Source organism: Xiphophorus hellerii, chromosome 19 (genome assembly GCF_003331165.1).
Source record: "Xiphophorus hellerii strain 12219 chromosome 19, Xiphophorus_hellerii-4.1, whole genome shotgun sequence".
NCBI lineage: Eukaryota > Metazoa > Chordata > Actinopteri > Cyprinodontiformes > Poeciliidae > Xiphophorus > Xiphophorus hellerii.
Genome location: NC_045690.1, coordinates 17,585,258 through 17,612,305, shown reverse-complemented (window position 1 = coordinate 17,612,305; position 27,048 = coordinate 17,585,258). Strand labels below are relative to the sequence as shown.

Sequence of the window (27,048 nt, the reverse complement as noted above, 5' to 3'; positions counted from 1 at the left end):
CAGATGGCTGATGAAAGGTAGGTGCCAGCAGTAGCTTTGTGGATGCCAGGTACTCAACCTGAGTGCCAGGAGCTCTCACTGTTTGCTGGGGGAGTCTTGGCAGCACTTCACAAAGGGAAAGCTCTGGCTTAGTGTGTGCTTAATCCATCCACAGTAAAATAAAGACAAGGAGGAGTAGAACAGGCAGTTTAAATGTGGACTATCTTGCTAATCATAGTGCTTCTTTGGTTGCAGATCATGTTTGGTTTAATAAACTAAGCCAAGCTCTAAGAATAAAAGTCATCATCATGTAGGAGACAACAAATGTCAACATTTACAGCACCTTGTAAAGGCATTCATACCTCTTCAACTTTTTCCAGTTTGTTAAGCACAACTGTGCTTAGCAAAATATATCTGAATAGCTGGTCAACCACTTCAGCAGAGGGAGAGCCTTAATCAGAGAAGAAGTCAAAGGTAACTTTGGAGGAGCTGCAGAGATCCACAGCTTAGGTTTGAGAATCAATTAACTCCACAACTATAAGTTGTGCACTGCACAAATCTGTCTTTTTTGTAAGAGTGGTAGAACAAAAACATTGAAAGCATTGAACACTGAAAGCTCTAAAAACTCATACTAAGACATATGAGGCAGCAGATATTTGGAAAAAGTTGCTTTGGTCAAAAAAAGAGCAAACCTTCAGACCAACATGCAAAACTTTGTGTGACAGAAGACATTGCTCATAAACAAATCCCCCTTGGTTGAAACATTGGTGTGGTTTTCATGGTCAGGGACATGGAAGACAGATGGGGGTTAATTACAAGACGATTCTGGAAAGAGATGTGTTAGACACAGCAGATTTCAGACTGGTGAGGAGGTTTACTTTCTTTCATGACAGTGACCCTGAACACACAGCCAGAGCTGCTCTGGTGTAGATTAGGTCAAAGGGTACACTTCTGTTAGAAAAGGTCAGCCAAATTCAGAATATAATTCTAAATGAGGATCTTTCAAGACTGGAAAACTTCTGTTCATGCACGGCCTCTTACTCTTCAGACTTATACTGAGATATTCTGTGAAGAAGTATGAGAAAACCTTTCAGTTTTCCTTTCTATTTCTATAGAAATGTTGCACTGAATCAGGAGTGATGAATACAAATGTAATTTTCAGATTTTTATTTGTAAGACGTTTAAACCAGATGTATTTCTTCTTCCACTTCATAGTTATCTGCCACACAATGTGTTGGTGTGCTGCATAATAAAATAAAATAAAAAATCCACGTCAAAGATGATGAACAACTAATTTCTGTCGATACCCGATACATGCATCTGTATCAGTTTTCCAACAATAATATGGGGGTGGGGTGTGGAGTCCAAAATAGCTTGGGAAAACCACAAGCCTAATCCCTCACAGATGCACACGGGGAGGTCAGCGAGAAGGATGAGGCAGCGAGGAATGCAATTCTTTGAGGATGAACTCTGTTCCCCTGTGTCTTCATCTGACATTTACTTCAGCACAACCCCTCGTAAAGAGAAGTATCTGGACTTACCCACTGGTAACGACTGTAACCCTTTTCTTGGATCGGCCTGTGATACTGGAACACGGTTCTGCACTGTATGTGGGTTGCATCTTCCAACCTCCAAGGCGCAGGGCTAAGTTATTTTTGACCCACATCAAGCATCTTACGTAAGACTTTCAGCACAATAACTGTATCTGACCTGAAGTCATTTCCTACTCGAGATGTCTTTTTTTATCACGAAGTGGACAGATTCTCTGGATTACACAGAGCTACATGATGATTTAGATTAAATTATCAGCGTATGAAATCCTCTCTTCTTCTGGTGTCTAGATGAGTGATTGATGAGCACAAAAGCCGTGCAGACGTTAAAAAAACCCCTGAAGCGACTACATGACAACTGCGACATTGTGTCTCCTAATCTTTTGCTGTTGCACATCTGTCATCATGTGACATCGAAGCAAAGAGGGAGTGACCTATATTTCCCCATCACATAAAAATCATCATGGATTTGCAAGTTAAGTCATGCAAAATACATGGCATGTCAACAAAGCAGATTATCATGTGATAACTTTTACACAGTAACCTACATGGGTGCTCTTGTTTGTGATTTTTGTCCGCAGAACAATCAGCCTCTTGTAATATTAACCTGCACAGCTGGTGGTGCCAACCCCACTGAGCAAAAGGGGCTGCTGATTTTGCATGTTTCTTTTTGTCTGTCAATCGCCTGAACTCAACCAGTGTGCAGCTGCCAACAGATTTTGTATGCAGACTGTCTAGGTCCAGTAAATAGACCTTTATTTGACCTGGACTCGGATGTCCTCTTAATTTATTCAAGCTTTACAATAAGGTGTCAGCTGCTCCTTTTTGCCTAAATCAGGCCATCCCAGAGAAGAAAAGCGTCGACTGTGGTGACTCCTTTGCGGTGGGGTGAGAGATCAGCATGACACAGACGCATCTGTGTGAAGTGCAAAAGCTTTGCTGCACCAAAGCTGACAGCTGGTTGGCATGGTGATGATAACATAAGTGGCTCCCATCAGGCTGGAATGAGGGGCAGCTTTAGTAGTTAATGAGAGGAGTCACACAAACCTGTCCTTCTGAAGCCCTCTGTGCTCTGCTGCCATATGGAGGGCTTGCTTTCAACACAGTATTTTCAGCTGAACAGGATAGTCGCACAGGGGGCTGCAGGAGGCAAGGATGTACAATCATTTCAGTCTGCAGTCTCACAAAACCATAAATCCCTTCAGCAAGGCCTTGTGAGTGTCTTTACTAACTCATCCCAATTCCCTGCAGTCCTCAACAAAAGGGTGTGTGCTTCTGAATGCGTGACAAGACTAGCGACTTGTAGGAATGGAGTTTGTAGAGTTTGGTGGTGAAGTAGACACGGTGGAAACGGGGTGTAGTGAACAACTGTAGTTTAGTGATGAGCAAAGAAGAGCACAGAGAAGTCCAGGCAGCACAGGTGAGCATAAAGGTTGCCAAACGTGTCCAAGTCGGGTTAATAAAGTTGAGATGATTAATTATGCTGAATGGAATATGACAAAATGGTCAGTAATCCTTTCAGGAACTTTGATGATTAATACTGTGCAGACATTTGAAAAATGTTTAAATCAGCTTGGATTTGTTTTGCTACATAAACTATAAATTGTACAAGTTGAAATTGAATATGTCATAGAAGCCCACCAGTTTCAGGGTCCTCAACACAAAACCGCTATGGATTTGTTTGTCTGCCCCTACAAGGTCAAGTGAATACTACAGGCAGCTGGATTTGCATGTCATTTTCTTTTATTCTGCAGCAGTGACGTTTGGCTTAACACATCTTTAGAGGAACATTTCAGTTCAGTGTAGAGTTAGTCCCTCATCCTTTTTAAAATTGGTTTCCTGTTGTAGCTCAGTTAGAATAAAAAAAGATTTTATTTGTCACAAAGAAAAGTTAAAATAATGAGAATGAATTTATTCAGATATTTCTTTTTATGTAACTTCCTTCAAATTAGCTCTCTGGATCATGTATTATAATGCTTGAGCATTAGGAGATTGTTGGTTTGCAATCAAAAATAAGACAAAGTCCAGCCATTATAGAGCTCTAAATCTTTGATTTTTATGCAGTTATTTGGACATTGCACTACAAACTCTCAAACTGACAAGCATTCCAAACAACAGGAGGGAGTCACCCTGGCTTTTAAAGCATGGCCAGGAATAATTAAGGGGCGCAGACAACAATTACATTTCCAGGTAGAAGAAAGAACAAACATTTGTGCCAAACAATATTCCTAAACAAATATTTACAGAATTACAACTAACAATTTGACAAAAACAAAAACAAGCTGGGACCAAACAAAGATAAAAAATACATCTCTCCTTCTCAAACAATGGACTTTCCCAATAAGGTAGATTGGAAACGCCAGGTCCTAGTCAGCACTGCTCATGGGCGTGCCTCCATGGCAACACATGACCTCAAAGAAAAGAGAGGATGATCAAAACAAAATATTAAATAAAGCAACAATACAGAAAGCACAAAAAACAACACCTGTTAAGAAGGGGGTAAATCCCTCACAGTGATCCTTTTAAATTTAAGGTTTTATGAACAAGATCTCATTTTGTCATAAAAAATCTCAAAATACAGAAAAAACTTAATAAGAGAATATGTCCAATCACCATGCTGAGCAGATTTGTGTAATTTGCATGAACCTAGTCTCTGAAAAAGTTGTGGTGTAAGGTAAGACATGTAATAGCTTTTCTCCCTGGTGAGAGTTGCCCCCCAGTGGACTCGTTGCATAAAGCCTGGAGGATTCGTAGCTTCAGTTCTTGATTAGCCTCTTGAGAAGTGTTACTATCTCTGTTGCCGTGTTCGTCATACCTTACTAATGTGTTTGGAGATGAAAAACAACATTAGAACTCAAGGTTATGTTTAATAGTGAAAGTAAGAGCATTTCCACATAAAATGTCACGCACACTGTCAAGTGAACTCAAGGAAATGGGAATGAACAGCTGTGCTTACAATAAGAAAACCACTAATTAGCGAAGGTAACAGGAACAAATGCAAGAGAGCATAAAGATTGAACTCTTGGAGCAATGGAAGAAGTTCATGTGACCTATTGAGTCCTGATTTGACCAAAACTGATTTTGTCTCCACATTTGTGTTATAGTTTTAATTTGTTGGTTTGAATTAGCTGTTCATTGTTTGTCTTTGTATTTTTCCCTTGGCCTACTTGTTTTGTTTAGGCTAGCCTTTGTGTACAAATTCCCTTTTGTATTCAATGTGTGAGATCAGTTCTTGTTTGTTATTCTTAGTTGATATTTTCTTTTGGGTCCATTTTTCTAGATACTTGAGGTTTGCTTTTGGTGGATTTTTGTTGACAATTTTTGGGAAAATAAATGGAGAATATGTTTCTATACCTGGTGAAAAGCTGGTTGGTCTGTGACACTATCGATGGATCGTTTCTTCCCTGATGACATGAGATGCTGAGGTTCTTCAAGCTGAAATTGTGAAAGAATAGTTCAGGAAAAGTCGGACATCATTTTCCCAAATGGATCGGTCACCCCATTGAGAAAGTTTGATGTTCTGGAGAAGGTATTGCATAGTGATTGGACTCTTCCATCATCAGGACAAGATCTTTGCAAAAAATGATTTCAACCATAGATGGAAATAAATCTTGTGACATTGCAGAATAATTATCAAAACAACACCTCAACAAATGTGTGCTGTAATCAAAGTTAAAGGCAGTCTAACGCTTTTTTTTTTTTTTTTTTGGTGGCAACCTTTTTTTTTATCACTCATGTGAAATTACGTTGGAAAAAGTTTTCATCCAAACTGTCTATCTTGCTTTGTGCATCACACTGTAACGCTTTGTGCATAACAGTGTGACGCACTGTTAGGCGTGTTTGGCAATAGAACTTCGGTATCTATTGCCCAACACAACACAAGTTAAGAATTAATAAAGGAGAAGGCTGGCAGAAAAAATAATCTCATGATGAAAGAGTCCAGCTTGGTCTAATCTTAGAAACTCCTACATACACAGATTTACTGGTTGGTCTTGAAAATAAATCAGTTTTTTTTTTGGAGTCCTTAGAGGGGGTACTGGAGAGTGCTCCTCCTGGGGACTCCCTTGTTCTGCTGGGGGACTTCAACGCTCACGTGGGCAATGACAGTGAGACCTGGAGGGGCGTGGTTGGGAGGAACGGTCCCCCCGATCTGAACTCGAGCGGTGTTCTGTTGTTGGACTTCTGTGCTCGTCATGGATTGTCCATAACGAACACCATGTTCAGGCATAAGGGTGTCCATATGTGCACTTGGCACCAGGACACCCTAGGCCGCAGTTCGATGATCGACTTTGTTTTCATTTCATCGGATCTGCGGCCGCATGTCTTGGACACTCGGGTGAAGAGAGGTGCGGAGCTGTCCACTGACCACTACCTGGTGGTGAGTTGTTCTCCGGTGGTGGGGGAGGATGCCGGTCAGGCCTGGCAGGCCCAAACGTGTTGTGAGGGTCTGCTGGGAACGTCTGGCGGAATCCCCTGTGAGGCGGAGCTTTAACTCCCATCTCCGGCAGAACTTCGAACACGTCCCAGGGGAGGTGGGGGACATGGAGTCTGAGTGGACCGTGTTCCGTGCCTCCATTGTCGAGGCGGCCGATCGGAGCTGTGGCCGTAAGGATGTCGGTGCCTGTCGCGGCGGCAACCCTCGAACCCATTGGTGGACACCTTCGGTGAGGGATGCCGTCAGGCTGAAGAAGGAGTCCTATTGGGCCTTTTTGGCCTGTGGGACTCCAGAAGCAGCTGATGGGTACCGGCAGGCGAAGCGGCAATAAGAATAAAGCCCACAACCAATAAAATGATGCAATGCTGTCACATGAACCGCAAGTGTAAAAATGATAGCTGTTTTTTAAAGGAATTTAGAATGAGGCCAAAATTTGTTTTCAATTAATTAAAATTAATTTGATTAGACACAAATATTTTATGGAATACTGAAACAAAGTACATAAAACATGTAACACTAACCCCAGAAATAAAGAGGGAGAAAGTAAACATGATGAAAAGAAACTGAGGGCATCAAGTAGAAATAATTTGAAGACAGAAATTAAAAGACTGGAAGGACAAAACTTTTAAACAATGGATCAGGCACAAGGTCTGAAAGCACATATTTCGTGACAAAATAGAAGGACAAGTATCTGATTTGAGAGTCAGATTGAACAAGTTATTAATCCCGGTTAGTCAGCCTGAATTTGACGCCGACTCCAAGTTCATCCAGATCCATTTCTGGAAAGGAGGCCTCTGTGATCATTTATCCAGCTGGTGGATGGCTTATGATATATCAGAAAGGCAGTCACAAAACATCCAAGGATAAAAATACTGAATAAAATCTGTCTGAGGATTTTGTGAAAAGTTCCAGATGGTTTGCTTTGTCCTGATAAGGGCACAGAAACAAGAAAAGCCATGATGAATGAATACATTTCAACATCAGTCAGCTAACTGTAACTATAGTGACTGATTGTTGTTTTATTGGTCTTTGAGGCCAATTGTAAAACAGGTTCCCTGAATGAGCCTCCTGCCAAGGACACCAACTCTAATATTTTGGATTCATTTTGAACAGTGACGCTTCCTCATTGACTTTGTGTTGTTTGCAACAGAAAGAACACATGATGAATGACTTCTTCCTGCTGAAGTCAGGGCTTGAGGGATCAAGAAACTCCTTGTTCAAAGGGTCTTGTCGACATTCAATCACTTCATCTGGAGAAACGTTACAAAATTTTAAACTTTGGCTGAAGTGGAGCTTATAATTCCAGTCTTCTGTGTGGCAGGCAGCAGAGCACGGACTCAGCCACCAGAACAACATCAAACCAGCCATGTGGAGTTATCTGTCTGAGGCAGAAGTCCAAAACCTCACGACAACGGTCTTTACAGCAATCCCACTTGAGACTTTTAATTGCACAATTTAGGTCCATGCAGACCAGGAGGAAGTTCTGAGAAAAGCAGGCAAACTGTTACTAATTTAAGAGCAGTTCTGACTATTGTTTTGTCAGAAACAGTCACCCTCTTGTTCACGCTCTCACACCCTCCCGTTTCTGTTCGCTTCACTACAGTTGTTTCTTCACCACAGAACCTGGTATGAATGCTCAGGCTAGTTAGCATTACTGAATGAGAATGTCTAAACAATACTGTATCTAAATAGTCTATTGGCATTTCTAATTGCAAGATAACTACTCTTTCTATTTAGCCAGAGAGGCTCACAGGGAAAATACGCAAAAACAGAAAGTAAAGTTTATTCAAATGACTGGTTTTCATGTCAACCAGGGGTGTTTTCAGGTGTGTGGGCGTGTATAGTTGTGTGTATCTGTTTTGCTATGTTTTCTCCTTTTGCAAAAGACTTGATTGAAAACCAAAATGTTGTCTGTGGTTCTCTTTTTATGTAGGTTGAGAAAATACCTATCATCTTGGTGCCGTGATCTGGATCTCAACATACCCGTTTGCTGACAGACGAAGAACGACGCGCTGAAAATCGTGCACGGCCAGAGGAACAGGACTTGGAAACAAAGTCCCAGGAAGTAACTTCTTCACTGGGCCACCGCCCTATGTCCGACTTTGTCTGCCAACGGCGGATTGACGAGATCCGACCGGACAAGACAAAGTTGAAAAAGCGCTATTAATTGGGTTAAAGTCCCTAAAATTATGGGAAACAAATAGGTATTTTTACTCTTTTTTCACCTTTAATAGAAAGAAAGTAACTATCTGAAGGCAGATAGTGGTGTTTTTACTCTTTTTTTCACCTTTAATAGAAAGAAAGTAATTATCTAAAGGCAGATAGTGGTGTTTTTACTCTTTTTTCACCTTTAATAGAAAGAAAGCAACTATCTAAAGGCAGATAATGGTGTTTTTACTCTTTTTTTCACCTTTAATAGAAAGAAAGTAACTATCTGAAGGCAGATAATGGTGTTTTTACTCTTTTTTCCACCTTTAATAGAAAGAAAGTAACTATCTAAAGGCAGATAGTGGTGTTTTTACTCTTTTTTTCACCTTTAATAGAAAGAAAGCAACTATCTGAAGGCAGATAGTGGTGTTTTTACTCTTTTTTTCTCATCTAAAGAAAGAAAGTAAATATCCAAGAGAGGAGCGTGTTTGAGTGCCCACCTCCCCCTTGGAGCCGGCAAGAAATTTATGGGTGTGTGTGTGTGTGGGCGTGTGTGTGCGTGTGCGTGCATGGTGCTTAATTCTCTGGGAGTAAAACTTTCTGTCATTGGAATTAGAATCCAAAGTAAAAAAACAAAACAAAAACGGTCAAACTTAGTTTGACCTAGAAGTCTGTTCTTAAGCACTCACTTAGAGCACTTTCTTTGAAGAAAAATTTATTCTCAACATGTTTCTCAATTTTCTGGCATTTAGCAAATAGAAAGAGTTTTTCTGACTGGTTTAAAATAGGACGGGCCTAGTTTGTTTCATTTTGTGTGTCTTATTTTACAGTGTGTGTAAATATTTGGTTCTAGTATAACATTAGGTCACACCATTCAGGTTCATTCATTTATCCATATCTTTATTCTCTCCATTATACTAGTAGACATCTATAGTTAGAACACATTTGGCAAAATACAATGATTTGGCAAAAAACTTGTTCTGACTCACTAAATGTCTCAGTAAACTGGCAGATTTTTTTTTTTGTAATTTCAGTAGAAACCACACATAAGAGATTTAATCCCATTCATAGTACAAGATGTTTTTTGATCTCCGTACCTGCAAATTAACAAGATAATTCCTGATTTGCCTTCCAATCCTGAACAGACAATCTACAGCTCGCTGTATCTGAAAAGAAGAAAGGATGAATGGGACAAACAACATTCACAACAGAAACCCCATTTGTGCAAAATTACCGACCACACTGGACAACAAAGCTTCATGTTCATAAAGGAGAAAGAACTATACATTATAAAACCGTAAACAAAAGCATCTGTTGGACAGGCTTGCTGATAAACTCAAACAGCTCCATTTAAGACAACCCATAAGCACAGTGAGTTACACAACTTTACATAAATAAAAGTGCTATATCTGGGCTGCATTTTTGGCACACCTTTCTTTCGGACGTGATGCCAACAGGATTTCCACCTGATCCAAAACCATTTGAATGAAAAAGAAAAAAAAACACACACACACACACACACACACCCACCCCCACCCCCACACACACCCACACACACACACATGCTCCCATTCCCCGGCACTACAAGCATCGTCTCTGATCTGTATTTTTACTTCAAGTGTTTCCGACTGTTTACCTCAGTGTTTAGCCTCTTAATTCATCAAAACATCACCCACAAGAATACAGTAGAATTTTATTCAGCGTCTTACCACATTTGATTTTAAAAATATTTACAACATATTATGCTGTTCTTTCGCTAATGGAGTTGGATTGATAATCTCATGCCACAGCCCCGTTCTATCAAGTTGAACCCTTCAGTTTATGTCACGTATTGTTTCAATATTGATTTTAGTAACCAGAGTGTAGTATAAAACTGAGCTCATGATACTTTACACGCTGGTCCCAGTGACAATGAAGAAGTATTCAATTCACACAAAAAATATATATTTCAGGCTTTGACCCAAAAGAGAGCTGCCAGTTCAACTTGCATAAAATGTTCACATGGTTTTTGCTCAGAATTAAAACTTAAATGAAAAAACACAATGTCCAAACATTGATGATGGGTGGTGATGGAATCCAATTTACAGCTTTTCAAAGGAGATCTAAAAGTAATATAATTCTATTACTGTGACAATGTGATCTTAATTGTTATGTAGTGCTACATGCAACAGAGGAACAAAGAGCCCCGCAAAACCCGCTTTCAACTACGCACTCTCCGATAAGTCACAGAAAAAAAATATGGATGATCTATTAAATATTTTTAATTCAGAACAAAATGGTTTTGGAAAAACTTCCATTCAAAAATCAGTATTTAACTTTATAAATAAATATTTGAGGCTTTATTTTGAAATTGCAGAGAAGCATGGCATATTGACTCAGCCATGTTTTTGATTTTGTGCTGTTTCATCTTCTGCACCTGCTCTATGAGATAACAGAGCAGGTGCATCATAATCCACAATAGATATCATTACAACAGACGACCCACCAGGACCCTCTAAGGTCTCTCAAAGGGCCTAATAAATTATTGAAATAAAAATAAATGGACACTTTGTAAAGAACATCTGATCATCAGAAATAAAATCCTGCATTCATAAGTGGATTATTTTGCAATTTAAATGTTGTTAAGAGTAAGAGCAACTTAGGGTAAGGGTCAAAATTTCCAGGTTTATTTGAAAGCAGCGAGAAGTCAGAAGTCATCCGACTCTGTTGCTAGGTAGATAAAAGGACCTCAACAGCTTTGTGATTGGTCGAACCCTCGAGAAAATCCAGAGGACTATTCCAATGCTAGTCACCTGTGAGCGGTTACAAATAGTAAAATCAACCAGTCATGTAATTATTTCAAGTTGGTGGGGTTTGTAAAAAATAAATACATTTAAAAAGGTGACACTTTCTGCTCAGTGTATACGGACGTTTATTCAGCACTGAGACTTTATGCTCTTCAGTATCGAGTAGTTGGAGGCTCCTTTGGAACGGATTGACTATCTGCAGCTGTAAGCTGAGATGTTAGCTACAGTGAGGTGAATGTTGCAGCCGATCTTTTTAGAGTGTATTTTTAATTCAAAAGTTAGTTTATATTGCAAAAAAGAAGTCCCTTACCTGAACTGAAATTAGTTTAGAGAATTTAGGCTTTTCATAACTTGACATACTGCTGGACTACGAATTAGTCTTGACTTTTAGCGTTAACACATTATTTGGTTTTGAAGAGGTCCAGGCGGGTTAAAGACTGTCTTTTGTTTTTTTTACAAAAGTTTAGTCATGCCATCTCATAGGCTTTGCATTTCCTGGAGTTATAATAGCTTTGGCCTAGTTGTTACCGAAAGCAGCCTGATTTATATCGGCTGTGACAAAACTGGCTGACAAAGAGGCTAACAAAGATGTTCATAATCACAGGGATAAGCTGATGGGACATCATTTTCTTTAAAAATAGACAAAACAAACACAAATGTTGGTTCATGTTGTCGTGACATCATCAGTTCTGTGATTAATTTGGTGATGCCATTAAAAAGGCGTTTAGACAGCTGTCTCAGAATTTGTCACATTTAGTTTGGAAAGTAATCAGTATGCGTTTAGGTCCTGATAAATGTTGACCTTTTGGTGTGAAAACACACCAAAACATTGGTGTTTTTTCAGAGGAGTAAGATTTGTGTGTTTGGTTGTTGTTACCAGTTTAACAGGGATGAAATGATTCCTGAGTGTAGTGACTTAATGTTCAAAGGATTTACCGCAAAATTTTGTTCATTTCCTTCTGTAACCCCTTAGAGCTGTATCTTTTCTTTGCTGTTGGGTATTTGGATTTAAACATAATAGGAAATAGTCAGAAGGCCATGGAAACTGAGCCTCAGTTAGGAAGAAAGGAAAAGGGAAGGGCGGAAGAGGGGCAGAGGGAAGATCACAGAAAATGAAGGAAGTACAAAAGAGATGGAAGAGTGAAGGGAAAACGGAAAGAAAAGGAGGACTTAGAATACAAGAAGTCAAAAAAAAAGATTTACGTAAACACGGAAGTGTTGAAGGATAGAATGAAACAAAAAGTTAAACAGAAAAAAGAAGGTAGGAAGAGAGGAAGGTAAGATAGTCTCCATACTACTTACTTATTTTTTTCATTCATGTCAAGACTTGGACAATGCTGAAAATTATGGTTGTTCAGGCTGCAAGGGAACCTTCTAAATAAAATCCAATTCACATCATTTTTTTCTGGGTACCAACTACAGAAACCAAGCTCTTAATGACATGCCCGCTGAAAGTAATTACTACTACGATCATTGATCATTCTTCACAAAATGTAAAGAGAAGCATCTTTTAGATCTGCAGTGCAAATGTAAACGTCAAAGAATGTTTAAAGACACCTACAGATTTCCAAAATTATGCACGACAGTGTTAAACTACCTTCACATTTGATTTCAGTGCTCTGCATAGGTGACATCTTCACAATCACAAATGAGATGGTATTTCAAAAAGGCCTGAATTAAATATTACATCTAAATTTTTAACTTAATGTTTGTTTCACCAAGTAAATGTTTTTTTTCTGTGTGCTGAGTCCCACCTTATAGAGGTGATGAGTGCTGCATAGTCCATCTACGCACCATCAGCCCCAGTACCACTTGTTAAGGTTATTGAATGCCCTGTATTCTTTGTGTTGTCTCAGGTAATCACAGGCCTTACATGTGTGCTCTGCCCAGAAATGGGCTCTGTTTACTTTAAAGTGCCGTCTCCATTTAAAGTACCCAAGGTACAGTTCTTCGTTCTTGTCCAGAAGAAGCAGATAGTCAGCCAGCTCTTTGGGTGAGCTGAAATCATCCACATGGATAAAAGCATCTCCTTGCACAAAGTTCTCATAGTTTTCTCTGGTTGTGCCAAGAACCACTGGCACTGTGCCCAGAGAGAGGGGGATGTATAGTTTTTCAGTGATGTAGTCCTTGTGGATTGAGTTCTCAAAGGACAAATAAAACTTACAACTGGCCATAGTAGGGATGTAATCTTTGTCAGCGACGTACTCCCCAAATGCATGTCCATACGCATGAACTTCAATGTGTTTGTACAACTCGTTGTAATATTTCACTCGTACATGTTCTGGATTCCAGTTGCTGACGATCCAGCAGACCAGTTTGCTTTTGCTTGGTGGTACAAAGTCCTCCACAGTATCTGCTGCTACAATAGACCCATAAGGCACTTGGATGTCAGAATCCTGACGGTAATTGAGAGTCAGATTGAACAAGTTATTAATCCCAGGAAGCTGGGCTGAATGCGACGGCGACTCCAAGTTCATCCAGATCCATTTCTGGAACGGGGGACGCTGGGATGTCGGCAAGTTGGACAGGTCCCCAGCAATGTCTCTGTGATGGATGACGACCCCGTCCGATTTGTTGTAGAAGTTTTTATCCGCTGTGATGAAGCAGCCCTCGATGTTGAAGTCAGAGCTGCAGATGTTCATTTCATAGGTTTGTCCAAAGGGCCACAGCCAAACAAGAACTGTAGTCATGTTTTTGTCACTCTTTGCAAAGACATGCTTGACATGATTTGAGGAATCAGATGACTCTAATGGACCATTTAACCAGCTGGTGGATGGCTTAAAATACATCAAGAAGGCAGTCACAAAACATCCGAGAATAAAAATACTGAACAGAAGCGGTCGAAGGATTTTGTGAAAAGTTCCAGATGGCTTGCTCTGTCCTGAGAAGAGCACAGAAAAGAGAGAAAAAGAAAACACAATCAAAAGGTTTCAATATCAAGATTTGTCTCCGTTTTTGTATTCATTCATTTCACTCTCTATTGAATGAAAGCTGTCTTGAAAATGTATCCTGCATAGCACAACGCATTAGATATTATGGAGTAACTGTGAACAGTGATGCTTCTTCAATCACTTTGCTTTACAGACCTGTTGGCAGCATGCTGAGATCCACACAAAGCCCTTTATGAATCTGTGCTCTTTCAATAAATCGGATGGTCCGCAGTGAGAGATGCTTCTTTGAACTTTAGAAGAATGAAACACATCCTTGATGACCTAACGAGGTTTGACTGGTCTTGACTCAGCAGGTCTTCCTAGGGATACTTTCTTCACAAGGACATTGAAAAAGATAAAGAGAAAGTACAGATTAAAAATTTAGAGGGAAAAAAAACTCTATAAATTGTGTATAACCAACATGCAGAGACACAGTTATGGTCAAAGGTTCACAGACACTTACAGTTTTCCATGAAAGTAATATAAATTCTCACATTTAATGAATGTGTTTGAGTTATTTTTCTAGGCTTGAGTGATTTTATAACATAAAACATTAGAGACTAAAAAAAGAAGAAAACAGGATTAAGTAGTCAAATTCAAATTTCAGAGCAAAATATCACATATAAGCCCAAATACACTAATATTTATTTGCAGACAAAGCTTGGATTACTAGGCAAAAAAAATGACAAGAATGTTTGGAGGAAACAATGAGGTTGTGAACTTTGAAACATAGCGGTGGTAAAATCATGCCGAGGGGCTGATTCGCTGCTATCCTAATGTATTGCCATCTGCAATACATTAGAAGAATAAAACAGGTCCTTGGTGACCTAAAGAGGTCAATACAATTATACAATTATACAATTATGATTGTGATCTGATCAAACATAAAGGACATGTACATTTTAACCTGACCTGCTATATTTGTGGTTGCATCTTTGGACGTGTACTTTGATTTAGTGATGTTATTGGTACTCACCTTGGCCTATCACTGTGTTCAGTGTAAATACTCATACATTTATATACATAGCCTTTTCATTCAACCATGCAGTTTGAAGGTTAATAAAACAATCTTTCCATTAAAGCTGCGGTAAGTAAAACCCTCCCACTTGGGTATGATTGACACTGATAAGACACTCTTCCTGGCTCTTTTTGTTGTTATGGCAGTACCACAGGTAGGAGGCAGAGGACCTTGGATTTTTTCACAGATTATCCATTGCATATTATACTGTCAGGACGTTGTGGCAGTATAATATGCAACAAATGTTGCATATTATACTGCCACAACGTCCTGACAGTATAATAAGCTGAAGCTTATCATGTAGGAGTTTGATAAACATACAGATAAGCATGTAAAAATAACAAACTATATTGTAGAGCCAAGCTAAACCTTTAAAATATACGGATTGCTTGTTGGAACCAAACATTTTACAAGCTGAAGTGATTATTTTAATCCAAGTGTTGTTGTTTAGCTCCTGTGAGATTTGGAACAGAAATCACTTTAAGCTGTCATAGGCTCAGGTCTCACAAACTGGAACATTGTTGTGCCTACTGACTGCTATAAATGGTAAATGGTTTTGGACATCCTTGTAGGATTCGAAATGTATGTTATTTATGATGATACGAAGATGAAGACACTTTCCATCTGCTATGACTACATATTTGTACACCAATGAATTTGACCAGTTTAGCCTCTTATGTTTTGAAATGTGTTGCCATGACTAATGCAGAACATAACCATTTCATTTCATCAGAGTAAATACTCGCTGAATAAAAACAGCAGCTTTGTTTCAGATCCATCATTCATAAAATTTGTCTTTCGATTTGCTGAGGTTTTAGTCTCGTGGGTTGCTACTGCATGGGACAGTAACCTGCCTTCAGATGTGATACAAAAGACTAAAACAACCTTACTTATTGTGTTATATCCCATGACAGTAATGCAGAAAATCAAGTGATTGTTGTTTTGCATGTCATCTTTGTTCTATAACTTCATCAGTTCCTGTACTGTAACTACAGAAGGAAACAAACGGGAACTGAACTCTTCACTTTGCATTCTGCACTACATCATCCCGCAGGTGCAACACACCTGTGCCTCAAGAGAACAGAAGAAACAGCAACGCTATGTAATTAACTCAAGATAACCGAATAAGCTATGTAACTAGAGACCGCCCTAAGGAAATAAAAAGACAGGACTCTGCAGGACGTACTTCAGAGTGGGTAGAGATTGTAACTGAGTACGTCTCTGTCCGTTCTCCTCGCGAGTATAAGAAATCTAACTCTCTTGTCTTTCCTCTTTATGTTATTATTGATGGTTTAGGTTGTTTTGAACCTGACACTTGGTCTGATGCTTTCTTCTCCTTTCATGCAGTCCCATGCCTTGACCTTGATAAAGGAAGTACAAGAAATTTTTGTCACATAAAGAACCTCAAAAACACTTGTTGGAAATTTCTGCAGCATTTTCAGTGTTGAAATCAGCTTTGTGGTTGTAAATTTAAAAATGCTGAACACTAGAAAATTAGCTTGATCCAAAAAATCATCCCAAATACAACGTGATCATTGGTTTAGAGCGTAAACTTCCTGTTTAGTTTGGGAATATGCAACTCAGGAAGATGGTTTTGTCATTATGGCAATGAACGCTAAAACATATGTCTGGGTATTCCATGTTAGAGTTTAAGATCGTGAAAGGAGTGCTTCTCTAATCAATGCTATAAGAAACTGAAGAAAATAAAAAATCTAATCTAATGTCTGTATGAAAGGACAAAATAAAAAGAAAATTTACAGAAATGTAGGATTAAAACATTTGATGCTGTGAGGGATTAAAAAATCCAGGAGTTGATGAAGGTGATAAGGAGACATCATTGTTTTTGAGTCGACCACTTGAGCTTTCTGTTCTGGTTTTTCCAACCAGGGACAAACACTGTGCTTTCCTTTTCCATTGGTGCATTTCTCAGAAATTATAGGATGTTCATAAAATATTGTATTGTCGACACATTTTTTTCCCCTTTTGGTATGCACTCAAAATATTTTCCTCATTGTAAAATGTTATGACACTTACGTGCTTTCGATGCCAATTTGACTTAACTGCAATGAAATCCAATCTTAATCTCCAATGAAATGTGATCTAGCTGTACACTAGTTTAGATAGGGCTAAGTTTTGAAAAGATTTCTTGTGTAAAATGAAGTAAACCAAATTACTTGCATTTTTATAACCATTAACTGTGCAAATGCTAGAGAAGACAGCTTAGAAATGAGAAATCATCTATTGCATGGTCTGGCTGTGTTTTACAGAAGAGTACAGGTCTGCAGAAGAAGATTGTGTTGATGCCTCACCTTCTCTCTTACGTTCGTTGTCAGAAGAGGAAGATGAACGCTGCCTCTCAGAGCGTCGTCTGAATTGATAATAATTCTCCGGCTTCTGGAAAGTTTCGTCTGTTTGAGACTGCGTCGAGGACGATGCTCGGTCTGTCTGTATCTATTCAGGAACATCCTCATCATCGTCCACACCCGATACTACAGGGAAAGAGAGGCAGCACTACCTGATGGGAACCACCCTTCAGCAGACGCTTGTCCAACACCTTGAAACAGAGGATACATGTCAGATATAAAGTTATATCTTTTCTCGAGGGTTGTCTTTTCTTTTCTTTTTTTTTTAGACACAAAACATCGTCATCAATGAAGTGCTTGACCTTTGCATATTTGTTCCATTTTTTTATTCACTTTCTTGACCTTACAAACAAAATTCTAAATATAATAAACACAAAACAATGACATGTTTTACCACATAACCACATTTTTATAGGACTTTTATTTATAGGTGTTCAATTCTAGGAATTTTTCAGAACTTTAACATCTGGATTTGTTTCTGGTTTGTCATGTTTAGTTCCAGTTTTCTAACCCACATGCAGAACACCACAGGAGAGCAGGAATCAGTTAGAGGATGTTTATTAATACAATAAGGCAAGAGAGGTCGGGTGAGAATAATCCCTGGGGCAGATTCACGGAGTCGTCGGTACACTGAAGGACAGTAAAGGGAGATGGTGAGTTTGTGGCTGTTGGAGATGAGAGCAGCAAAAAATGTTCAAGACTGATCTTACTTGTACTTACATGTACACCTCGGGGTTATGATTCCTTTGTGTGGGTCTAGAAGGTAATCAGGGTTCCAGAGGATGGCTTGATTGGGGAGGTTCCGTGTGGAAAGGTGGAGGCTGCTGAAGAGGGCAGACAGGTAGGTACAGGCGTGGAGGAAGACAGAGGAGCTGTCCGACTGCCAGCTGGGGAATCCAGGAGCAGTTTGTGATCGAACGGAGGAGGTGAAGATGGGACTCGGGCAACCAGTGGGTAATAATCCACGGTGTCACAAGGAGGGGAAAGCCCGAAAGCCAGAACGAGGTCTTCTCAAGGAGAATACACGGTGTCACGAGGAAAAAAAACTGAGAACAAGGAAGCAACAATTACAAAGAGTTCTTCTCAGAAAAAGCTCAGAGAGTACACTCAGGAGGGCTCAGAGTACCGTTACTGGCTAATATTCAGGCGAAGAAGTGCAGAACATCCGCTCCTCTTAAGCCTCAGGATGATTGGATAATGAAACATAGGTGCACTTGTACCACAGGTACGCCCTTCCAGGAAGACAGCCTCTGGTGACATCTGGTGGATGAAGGGAGGAGCCACAGACCAACAGGGAGACCAGAAAAAACCCACAAAAAGGGAACAAAAACCCCGGTTCCTAACATGATTACTTATCACTGATTCAACATGTTAATGATTATTTATCACTGGTATAACATGTTAATGATTATTTATCACTGATTCAACATGTTAATGATTATTTATCACTGATATAACATGTTAATGATTATTTATCACTGATATAACATGTTAATGATTATTTATCACTGGTATAACATGTTAATGATTATTTATCACTGATTCAACATGTTAATGATTATTTATCACTGATTCAACATGTTAATGATTATTTATCACTGATATAACATGTTAATGATTATTTATCACTGATTCAACATGTTAATGATTATTTATCACTGATATAACATGTTAATGATTATTTATCACTGATTCAACATGTTAATGATTATTTATCACTGATATAACATGTTAATGATTATTTATCACTGATTCAACATGTTAATGATTATTTATCACTGATATAACATGTTAATGATTATTTATCACTGATTCAACATGTTAATGATTATTTATCACTGATTCAACATGTTAATGATTATTTATCACTGATATAACATGTTAATGATTATTTATCACTGATTCAACATGTTAATGATTATTTATCACTGATATAACATGTTAATGATTATTTATCACTGATATAACATGTTAATGATTATTTATCACTGGTATAACATGTTAATGATTATTTATCACTGATTCAACATGTTAATGATTATTTATCACTGATTCAACATGTTAATGATTATTTATCACTGATATAACATGTTAATGATTATTTATCACTGATTCAACATGTTAATGATTATTTATCACTGATATAACATGTTAATGATTATTTATCACTGATATAACATGTTAATGATTATTTATCACTGATTCAACATGTTAATGATTATTTATCACTGATTCAACATGTTAATGATTATTTATCACTGATTCAACATGTTAATGATTATTTATCACTGATATAACATGTTAATGATTATTTATCACTGATTCAACATGTTAATGATTATTTATCACTGATTCAACATGTTAATGATTATTTATCACTGATTCAACATGTTAATGATTATTTATCACTGATATAACATGTTAATGATTATTTATCACTGATATAACATGTTAATGATTATTTATCACTGATTCAACATGTTAATGATTATTTATCACTGATTCAACATGTTAATGATTATTTATCACTGATTCAACATGTTAATGATTATTTATCACTGATTCAACATGTTAATGATTATTTATCACTGATTCAACATGTTAATGATTATTTATCACTGATATAACATGTTAATGATTATTTATCACTGATACAACATGTTCATACTAACAGTCAGACAAATGTAATTACAGGGCTTAAACTCAGCTTGTCACTGCAACAAAACAGCAAGAGAGAAAAGAATAAGCATTAATTTTCAAGGAAGTGATATTATTTTACAATGTATTCACAGGTTATATATTCTGTATTCACTGCACATGTAGAATGCTGATGCCAGAGTTCTTAATAACACTATGGTCCAGATGTATTATCTCAGTGTGTAGTTGCAAGATTTGCATTTCAGTTCACATCCACTGCCACATCCAGTTCTGTTTCTGCACTATCTATACACATGCACAATCAGCTCTTAAGATAAACAAAGAGAGCAGTTTAACAAGTGCAGCACTGATAACTTTTACAGTTCCTCTGCACTCAGGGACACTGCTGTGATGAAGATAAAAACGTGAAAAAAGATTTCCTCACATCGAAATGCCAGAAATGCAAATGCTGTGGTCTTTTGCAAACACAAACATATATCAAAGATCAATAGTTCTTACATACTTTGTGCATCCTCACTGCTACAAGCCACTGTCAACATTGAGACCATTTAAATACAGTTTTTCCAGGGTAAATAGGAAAATTTGAATTTTATTTAAAACCTGGGTTGAAACACATGCAGTACTGCAATTATTTTTTTTTACAGACATACACTCCGATTGATTCCATTTGCTAAATTCCAGAATAATAGATATTTTTCTTTTTATTCTTGCAATTAAGAGGTTATAATCTCTAATTTAGTAGTATTACATTTCAAATTGCATAACTTGGGTCAAACGTTTTGGGAACTTTCCACAATTTTCTCATATCGTTTGCTGAAACTTTGGCCCATTCCTTCTGACTGAACTTCTGTTAAAGGTTTCTAGGCTACCTTGTTCACACACATTTTTCAGGGTTCAGAGGTCAAGGTTTTGTGATGGTGCCTCCAAAACATTGGTCAGTTTGTAACTAATTTGGTTGTATGAATAGGTTCGGTATACATTTAGTAAAGTAAAGTTTATTTGTGTAGCACATTTTAGCAACAAGGCAATTCAAAGTGTTTCACATTATAAGAACATCATACAGTCACCAATTGTGAAACCAGTAACAAACATTACATTTTGACAATCATCAAATAAATCAGCACGCATCAAATATGTTGGTCAATGTTCCAGTGATTATGGGTCAAAAGCAACTCTTTAAAAGCAACTTTTTAGCCTTGATCTAAAGGAACTGTGTGTCTTTTCAAAGTTTGTTCTAGATTTGAAGCACATAGAAGCTGAATGTTGCTTCTCCGTGTTTGGTTCTGGTTCTGGTTCCGGCGATGCAGAGCAGACCAAAGTGCTACAATGACAAAGAGCTCTAATGTATTTTGGTGCTAAGCTGTTCAGTGATTTATAGACAAACAGCAGCCATCTATAGAGCCATCATAAGGATTTTAGAACTGGGGTGTTGCGCTCTGTCTTTCTGATTTTTAGTGAGAACGCGAGCAGCAGTGTTCTGGATCAGCTGCAGCTGTCTGACTGATTTTTTAGGCAGACTTCTGAAGGCACTGTTGCAGTAATCAATGAGACTAAAGATAAAAACGTCTTCTGAACCTGGCAGGTTCGGCAGGTGATGTAAGGCCTAACATAGCAACTATCTTTGAAGACCCGTCTGTACCAGAATTTGGCTTGAGATGTTGCTTTAATGTTTCCACACAACATTCTACCTACCATTTAGTGAACTGCGCCAGTCCTTCACAATAAAATACCACACATGATCATGATGCCATGTCCGTACTTCATGGTTGAGACAGAGTTTATCTCTCCCCCCCTCTAAATACAAGCATTGTAATTATTGCTAAGCATTTTCATTTTAGCTTCCTCAAACTACATGGCATGTCTCCAGACATGATGGGGTTTTTTATATTGAGTGTATCTGCAAACTGTTATCTGACTTTTCCCCTGCTGAGTCGCCTTTCAGTCCATGTTGACTCCAGTTCTGTTTCCATTTGTAGAATGGAGCTCCACAACTTTCTTCCTGGTATCTAACACCTAATCTCAAAAAATCTCTTCCTCATTACTCTGGCTTATATTAAATAGAAAACATTTTGGTCATTTTAGTGGATCTAAAAACACTAGTTTTTACAAAAAGGGAACATCAATCGGTTATTTTGATCTGCAGTTTCATTTCTAAATACTTGTGAAAGTATATGAAAAGAAAGAAAATACATTTTCCAATGATTAAAAGATGAAGCTCCAACCAAAGCATATCAAAGTGTGTACCTTTCTCAGCCTTTCTTGAAGCAGCTCATCAACAAAATTAATATTTCTTTGTTTTCATCGTTTCCCTTTCTAAGGACAACTTTCTTGACCAGTTAAAGACACAGTTTCTTTGCCATAAAAAGCCCTTGTTTTTTTTTAGGTCATTATCCTGTCCAATGTAGTGCTTGCCCTACTTTTCCAGGTTTACTGTATCGGTCTTAATATGAACAGTGCATCTACATTAGTTCCAATTCAGATGTTTTAAGTCAGGATTCTGCATTGATGCTCATCCTTCTTTACTGTTTCTTTGAATGCATGGTCTCTTTGTTTAACCCACACATAAAATCTATACAGACATCTTTATAACTCATATTCTGTGCAGTTGCAGCTAAGCAGTGTGTGAAAAATTGTGACCCAGTTTTTGAGTCAGAATGAAAATTAGAGAAGACTAGAAGGAGCACTGTCATTATTCACCGACTCGCCCAAATCAGACTTCTTCACTTCTTCTCTGCCACAGGATGAAATAAAACATGTTGAAATGTTAGAATAATGCTGCATATTATTGTTTTTGTCGCTGGGTTGTGTTAATGACTTTATTTTACAAAAATATGATACTGTTAGCTTTTTAGATGCGAAGCAGTTGCACTACAGAGATAATCACAAACTGCTGGGAGATTTAAGTTTAAATGTATCTTTAATTTTACCAGCATGTTTCTCCTGACTGGATGTAATATTACATTTAGTAGTGGCCCAACCAGAATCCTGACTTGAATTTCATGCATAATCTCTGGAGGGAACTAAAGATTAGGGTGATGGAAAGGAGGACTTCCAACCTTTCAACAGCTTTTCACAGCCATGAATCTGCTGCCTGGAAGGTTCTGCCTGTCGTGTGCAGCTTAGAGCTTTGGGGGATTAAACAGTGTCTGCAGAACAGAGGTTTGTCATGGTTGTTGGGAATTAGACGAGATTCTTCAGGTAGCCTGGTGCATTGGCATACGATCAGCTAGAGCTTGCATTGAATCCTCATTTTTAACGGGAGGCAGCAGAGAGAGTGGAGGATTGAAGTGATGTTGTCATATTTGTGTCTCCCAACCAGGATCCTGGTAGCAAAGTTCTAAATGTACTGGTGTCTATGAATGCTAAAGGAATCCTACAGAGGAATCCTCCATTAGTCCAGCCTGGAGGAAACAGACCAGCTTCTCTGCATCTTTCAGGCAGAAGGGGAGGGGTTGAGTTCGGGAAGAGTTGTTCAGATGAAAGAACTAAGACTTACAAAGTTCTTGAATGTGTTGCTGAAATGATAAGTTGGGGTCAAATTTGACTCTTAGAGTGGAAGAGAGAGAAATAGCAACAATATGGTTTAAAAAGGAAATGCTGAGGATTTGTGGAGTGCCAAGAGTAGTTTGAGAAAGTTATTGGTCATCCATGTCCTTTCCTCCTGCAGCCGGGATATTTAGCCAACATGGGAATGACATACTGCTATTGAAACAAAATAGCAAATACTAATAAAATATAACATAAAATATAAAAGAAATATGTTTATATATAATACATTATATATAAATATATAAGTTCTCTCTATCAATTCTACCAAGAAGAGAGAGGTCAAATATGAAGTCATAGTCTTACCAGAACCTGGTTACAATAAGCATTTAAGTTCTCTGCAGTTTTTGATGAGGAAAATTTATCCTAATATTACTAGCATTGTATTTGAGCATTTATGTATATAATCGTGATCCTGGGTGGATTCAAAATAAGCCACATATGCAGATAAATTTTGCTTATAAGAATCAGACATGTGATGTATTTCAAGTCAACCCTGAAAGAAAAAAGAACAGTTTGAATGCCTAATTTCCCTTATGCCATTTTGGATATTAACTTTGGGTGCAGGGTGCTTGATATAAACACTGATTAAGAACTCCGTGTAGAGATGTGCATGCCTGCACCATGGACTGCTGAGGAGTCTATTTCACATTCAACTGATCCCTTTAGCTTCCCTCCAACTGCACCCGTATTATGGCTACAGGGTTGCTTCAAATTCGACATATACCCTCAATTAAAAAAAAAAAAAAAAAAAAAAGGTTCACTAAAACTGAGACGCACTGATGTGCATCAAAACACAGGCCAGGTCTTGGTGTCCGATTTACGAGCATCCGTACAGGACGTCTGAGCCTAACTCTGCACTCCATCCACGAGAATAATGAATCTCCAGCTACCGAGCAGTGAAGGTCATTTTAAAACGTGATGCTTTCGAGACACTATTTAAAATGGTTGACTGTGTAAAGTTCACGAATAGCGGAAAATCACCGGGATTGTGCTACGCACCGACTGGCACAGCGCCGTTAATTGAGTCCCAAACGCCAGAATAAAAGCCCGAGTAATGCTGAATGGGGCTGAAAATGTCTGGAGCTGCAAAACACGGACAAGAAAACAGAAGTCCCATTCATTAGGAGGGTGGAAGCGCACGATCTAAATTGTCTGGTGGATTAAATATCTTTTTAAAAAATGGAGGAGTTAAATGAGACGCGAAGATCGGTGAATCACTGTCATTCTGCCCCTTCTGCAGAAATCACTACTAATTAGCCGAATAATTGGATACCAGAAGCAAATAAATGAAAATAACAACCAGAGGGGTTTTTTAGGGGCTACTCACCATCTCAACATACGTGAGTCAAAACAGAGCCTTCCTCTGATTTCTCCCGGAGATCCTTCTCCTTCTCAGGTTCAAAGACACCTTGCACCACGCAGAAAAGCTGCGGATGCGCCTGGAATTAAAAATAAACAAATAAATAAATAAAATCAGGCAATCCGCTGTGGTGTTTGCAGCAGCGGGTTGGGATGAACCCGCATTCGTCGTCTTGATCTCGAGAAAAGAAAAAAAAAAGGAGAAAGACGCTACCTATGAAGCGGCGACGCACGCTGCCCGCATCATTCCCTCTGCAGCACACCGACCGGGAGATGGTGGCTGCAAATTAATTAAATAAATAATGATTAAATAAAAAAAATAAAAAAAGAAGAAGATAAAAAAAAAAAGAGAGGAGGCGGGGGTGGCTGCCTCGATTCGCTGCACATTAAATTCGCGGTTCGGTGTGAGAGGACGCCATATATGCTCAGGGATGTGATGCGATGTGGAATAATTCCCTGCTGGCTTGCCCATGCGCTACCTTGTTCTGTTTACAGTCAGTGCTGCTGGAGGAAGTGGAGATGCTGCTGAGCCGCATTTAAAAAATATATGCTGTTCAATAGAGACTGTGCATTCCGTAAACATGCATGTTTTTTTTTTTTCTTCTTCACATTTTGAGAGGTTACAATCATGACCTTATGTATGTCTCATTGGGATGTCAGTTAACAACCCAACACAGCATACGACACATCATTTTCCATTTTTATTAACATCTGAACTGCATGGCATGTTGTTGTTTTTTTTAATATATCAGTCCAATATCTTAATATTTTAAATGAATTGTACTGCAACTAGTTGCCTTCAAAAGCCACTTTGAAGGCAACTAGTTGTTTAGAATGTTTGTTTAGACTGAACAGTCTAAACAACAGCACTGCACAGTACAAAAAGTTTCATGCAATTTAAATGTTTTCAGGTTTTGTCATGGTAAAGCCACTGGATATAATAGATGTTATTTTACCAGGTTAAAGTGGAGCATAATTTTAAGAAGCAACAAATTGAATATGTTGTTTTTAAAAGAAATTAGGTATGACTTTATATTTTTTGTGTTTTTATGATGTAAAGCACTCTGAACTGCCTTGCCATATAAACAACCTTGATTGATTGATTGATTGATTGATTGATTGTTATGCCTTTTTTATGCAATTGTTATGGCCCCAATAATTGGGGGTTTTCATCCCCCATTTACGTAGATGACACAAACCACCGGGAAACTAATTATCTGTATAAGTCACCCAATCACTAAACATAGTCCAGAGTTGTTGAAATGTGAAATTGTGACATCTGAACAACAGCCTCGACTGTACAAAAGAATGTTGGCACTAAATGTTGCACATTTGTCAAGAATGCCATCACATGTGTTCCATTCAAACTTTCATCTTATTGGCCGAAACCAATTAAAGTATGTGGATAGCCAAACAGCCCGGGATGTTAATCAGCTGTGAGTTTTCCAAAAAGACCTAATCAGCTCAGAGATTCAATGTGATCTGACTGGACTTGAACTATTTTGTGAAAAAAAAAAGAACTATAGTGTGAGCTGGTCTACCACATAACATCTCATTAAAATACTGTTGTTTGTTTGTTGTAAATTCAAGCAAATACTTTTGCATGACCTTTGGACGATGCAAAATAAAGATTACAGTAATGGTAATGAACTTGAACGACTCTGTTAACAGAGCATGAAATTCTTGTAAATATTAAGTGGATGTATGATTTCACGCATTATGAATGCACCTCTAACCAGAGAGGATTAAAAAGCAAGTTCACTCATAAATGTGTATTTTTTTCCCCCATCAAACTTTGGGAAAGCTTGTTAAATAATCATTTAAGTCCTTTCTGATCAGATTATAGCGTAGAACTTGTGAGACTCTGGTTTCAAAATGAATGATCTAAACTGAAAGTGCAGAGGTTTAAAAAGCACTTATGTGCTTCTGCTAAACAGAATCAAGCTCCAAATGTGTTAGATCATCCCAACCTTTCATTGAGCACTTGGGTCAGACATCTATCTGTCATTGCTGTTGTGCCGTGAGATGAGCTTAATGAATCTTGATCCTCAATAAATGTAGGATTTCTAGCTAGAGTTTAGTTTAAACAGAAGGGCATCAGGAAAGGAAATCTGAGTCCAGATGGCCCTAAATAACCCAGAGAGAAATGTCCTGGTCTTAACAAGTTGAAATTAGTTACAATCACAAAAGATCTGCTGATGCTTAATGGACAAAAGACGAAGAATTGTAACATAAAAATGACAACCTACATGCTGTTGAGACTGGGCTTCAAA

At 38.2% G+C, this 27,048-nt stretch overlaps 1 protein-coding gene and 1 long non-coding RNA gene across 5 annotated transcripts; both read right to left on the bottom strand.

Annotated features, from left to right (window-relative positions):
* Nucleotides 1-6,986: 6,986 nt before the first annotated feature.
* Nucleotides 6,987-8,532, bottom strand: LOC116708988 (uncharacterized). The gene is made up of 2 exons (XR_004336796.1): nt 8,499-8,532; nt 6,987-7,447 (listed from the first exon to the last, which is right to left on the bottom strand). It is a non-coding gene; the product is annotated as an uncharacterized LOC116708988 (long non-coding RNA).
* Nucleotides 8,533-10,513: 1,981 nt separating this feature from the next.
* On the bottom strand, nt 10,514-25,213 carry fut9a (fucosyltransferase 9a). Of its 4 annotated transcripts, none has more exons than XM_032547183.1 (6): nt 24,990-25,213; nt 24,744-24,855; nt 17,930-18,469; nt 17,156-17,400; nt 13,985-14,161; nt 10,514-13,779 (listed from the first exon to the last, which is right to left on the bottom strand). In XM_032547183.1, the coding sequence occupies exons 5-6, from the start codon at nt 13,995-13,997 to the stop codon at nt 12,695-12,697; spliced, it is 1,098 nt and encodes a 365-aa protein (XP_032403074.1). In that variant the 5' UTR covers nt 13,998-14,161; nt 17,156-17,400; nt 17,930-18,469; nt 24,744-24,855; nt 24,990-25,213; the 3' UTR covers nt 10,514-12,694. The 4 variants fall into 4 exon arrangements, with proteins under 4 accessions (XP_032403074.1, XP_032403077.1, XP_032403075.1 ...); XM_032547186.1 differs by having other exon boundaries at nt 13,985-14,157; XM_032547184.1 differs by having other exon boundaries at nt 24,744-25,213.
* Between the last annotated feature and the right edge of the window lie 1,835 nt (nt 25,214-27,048).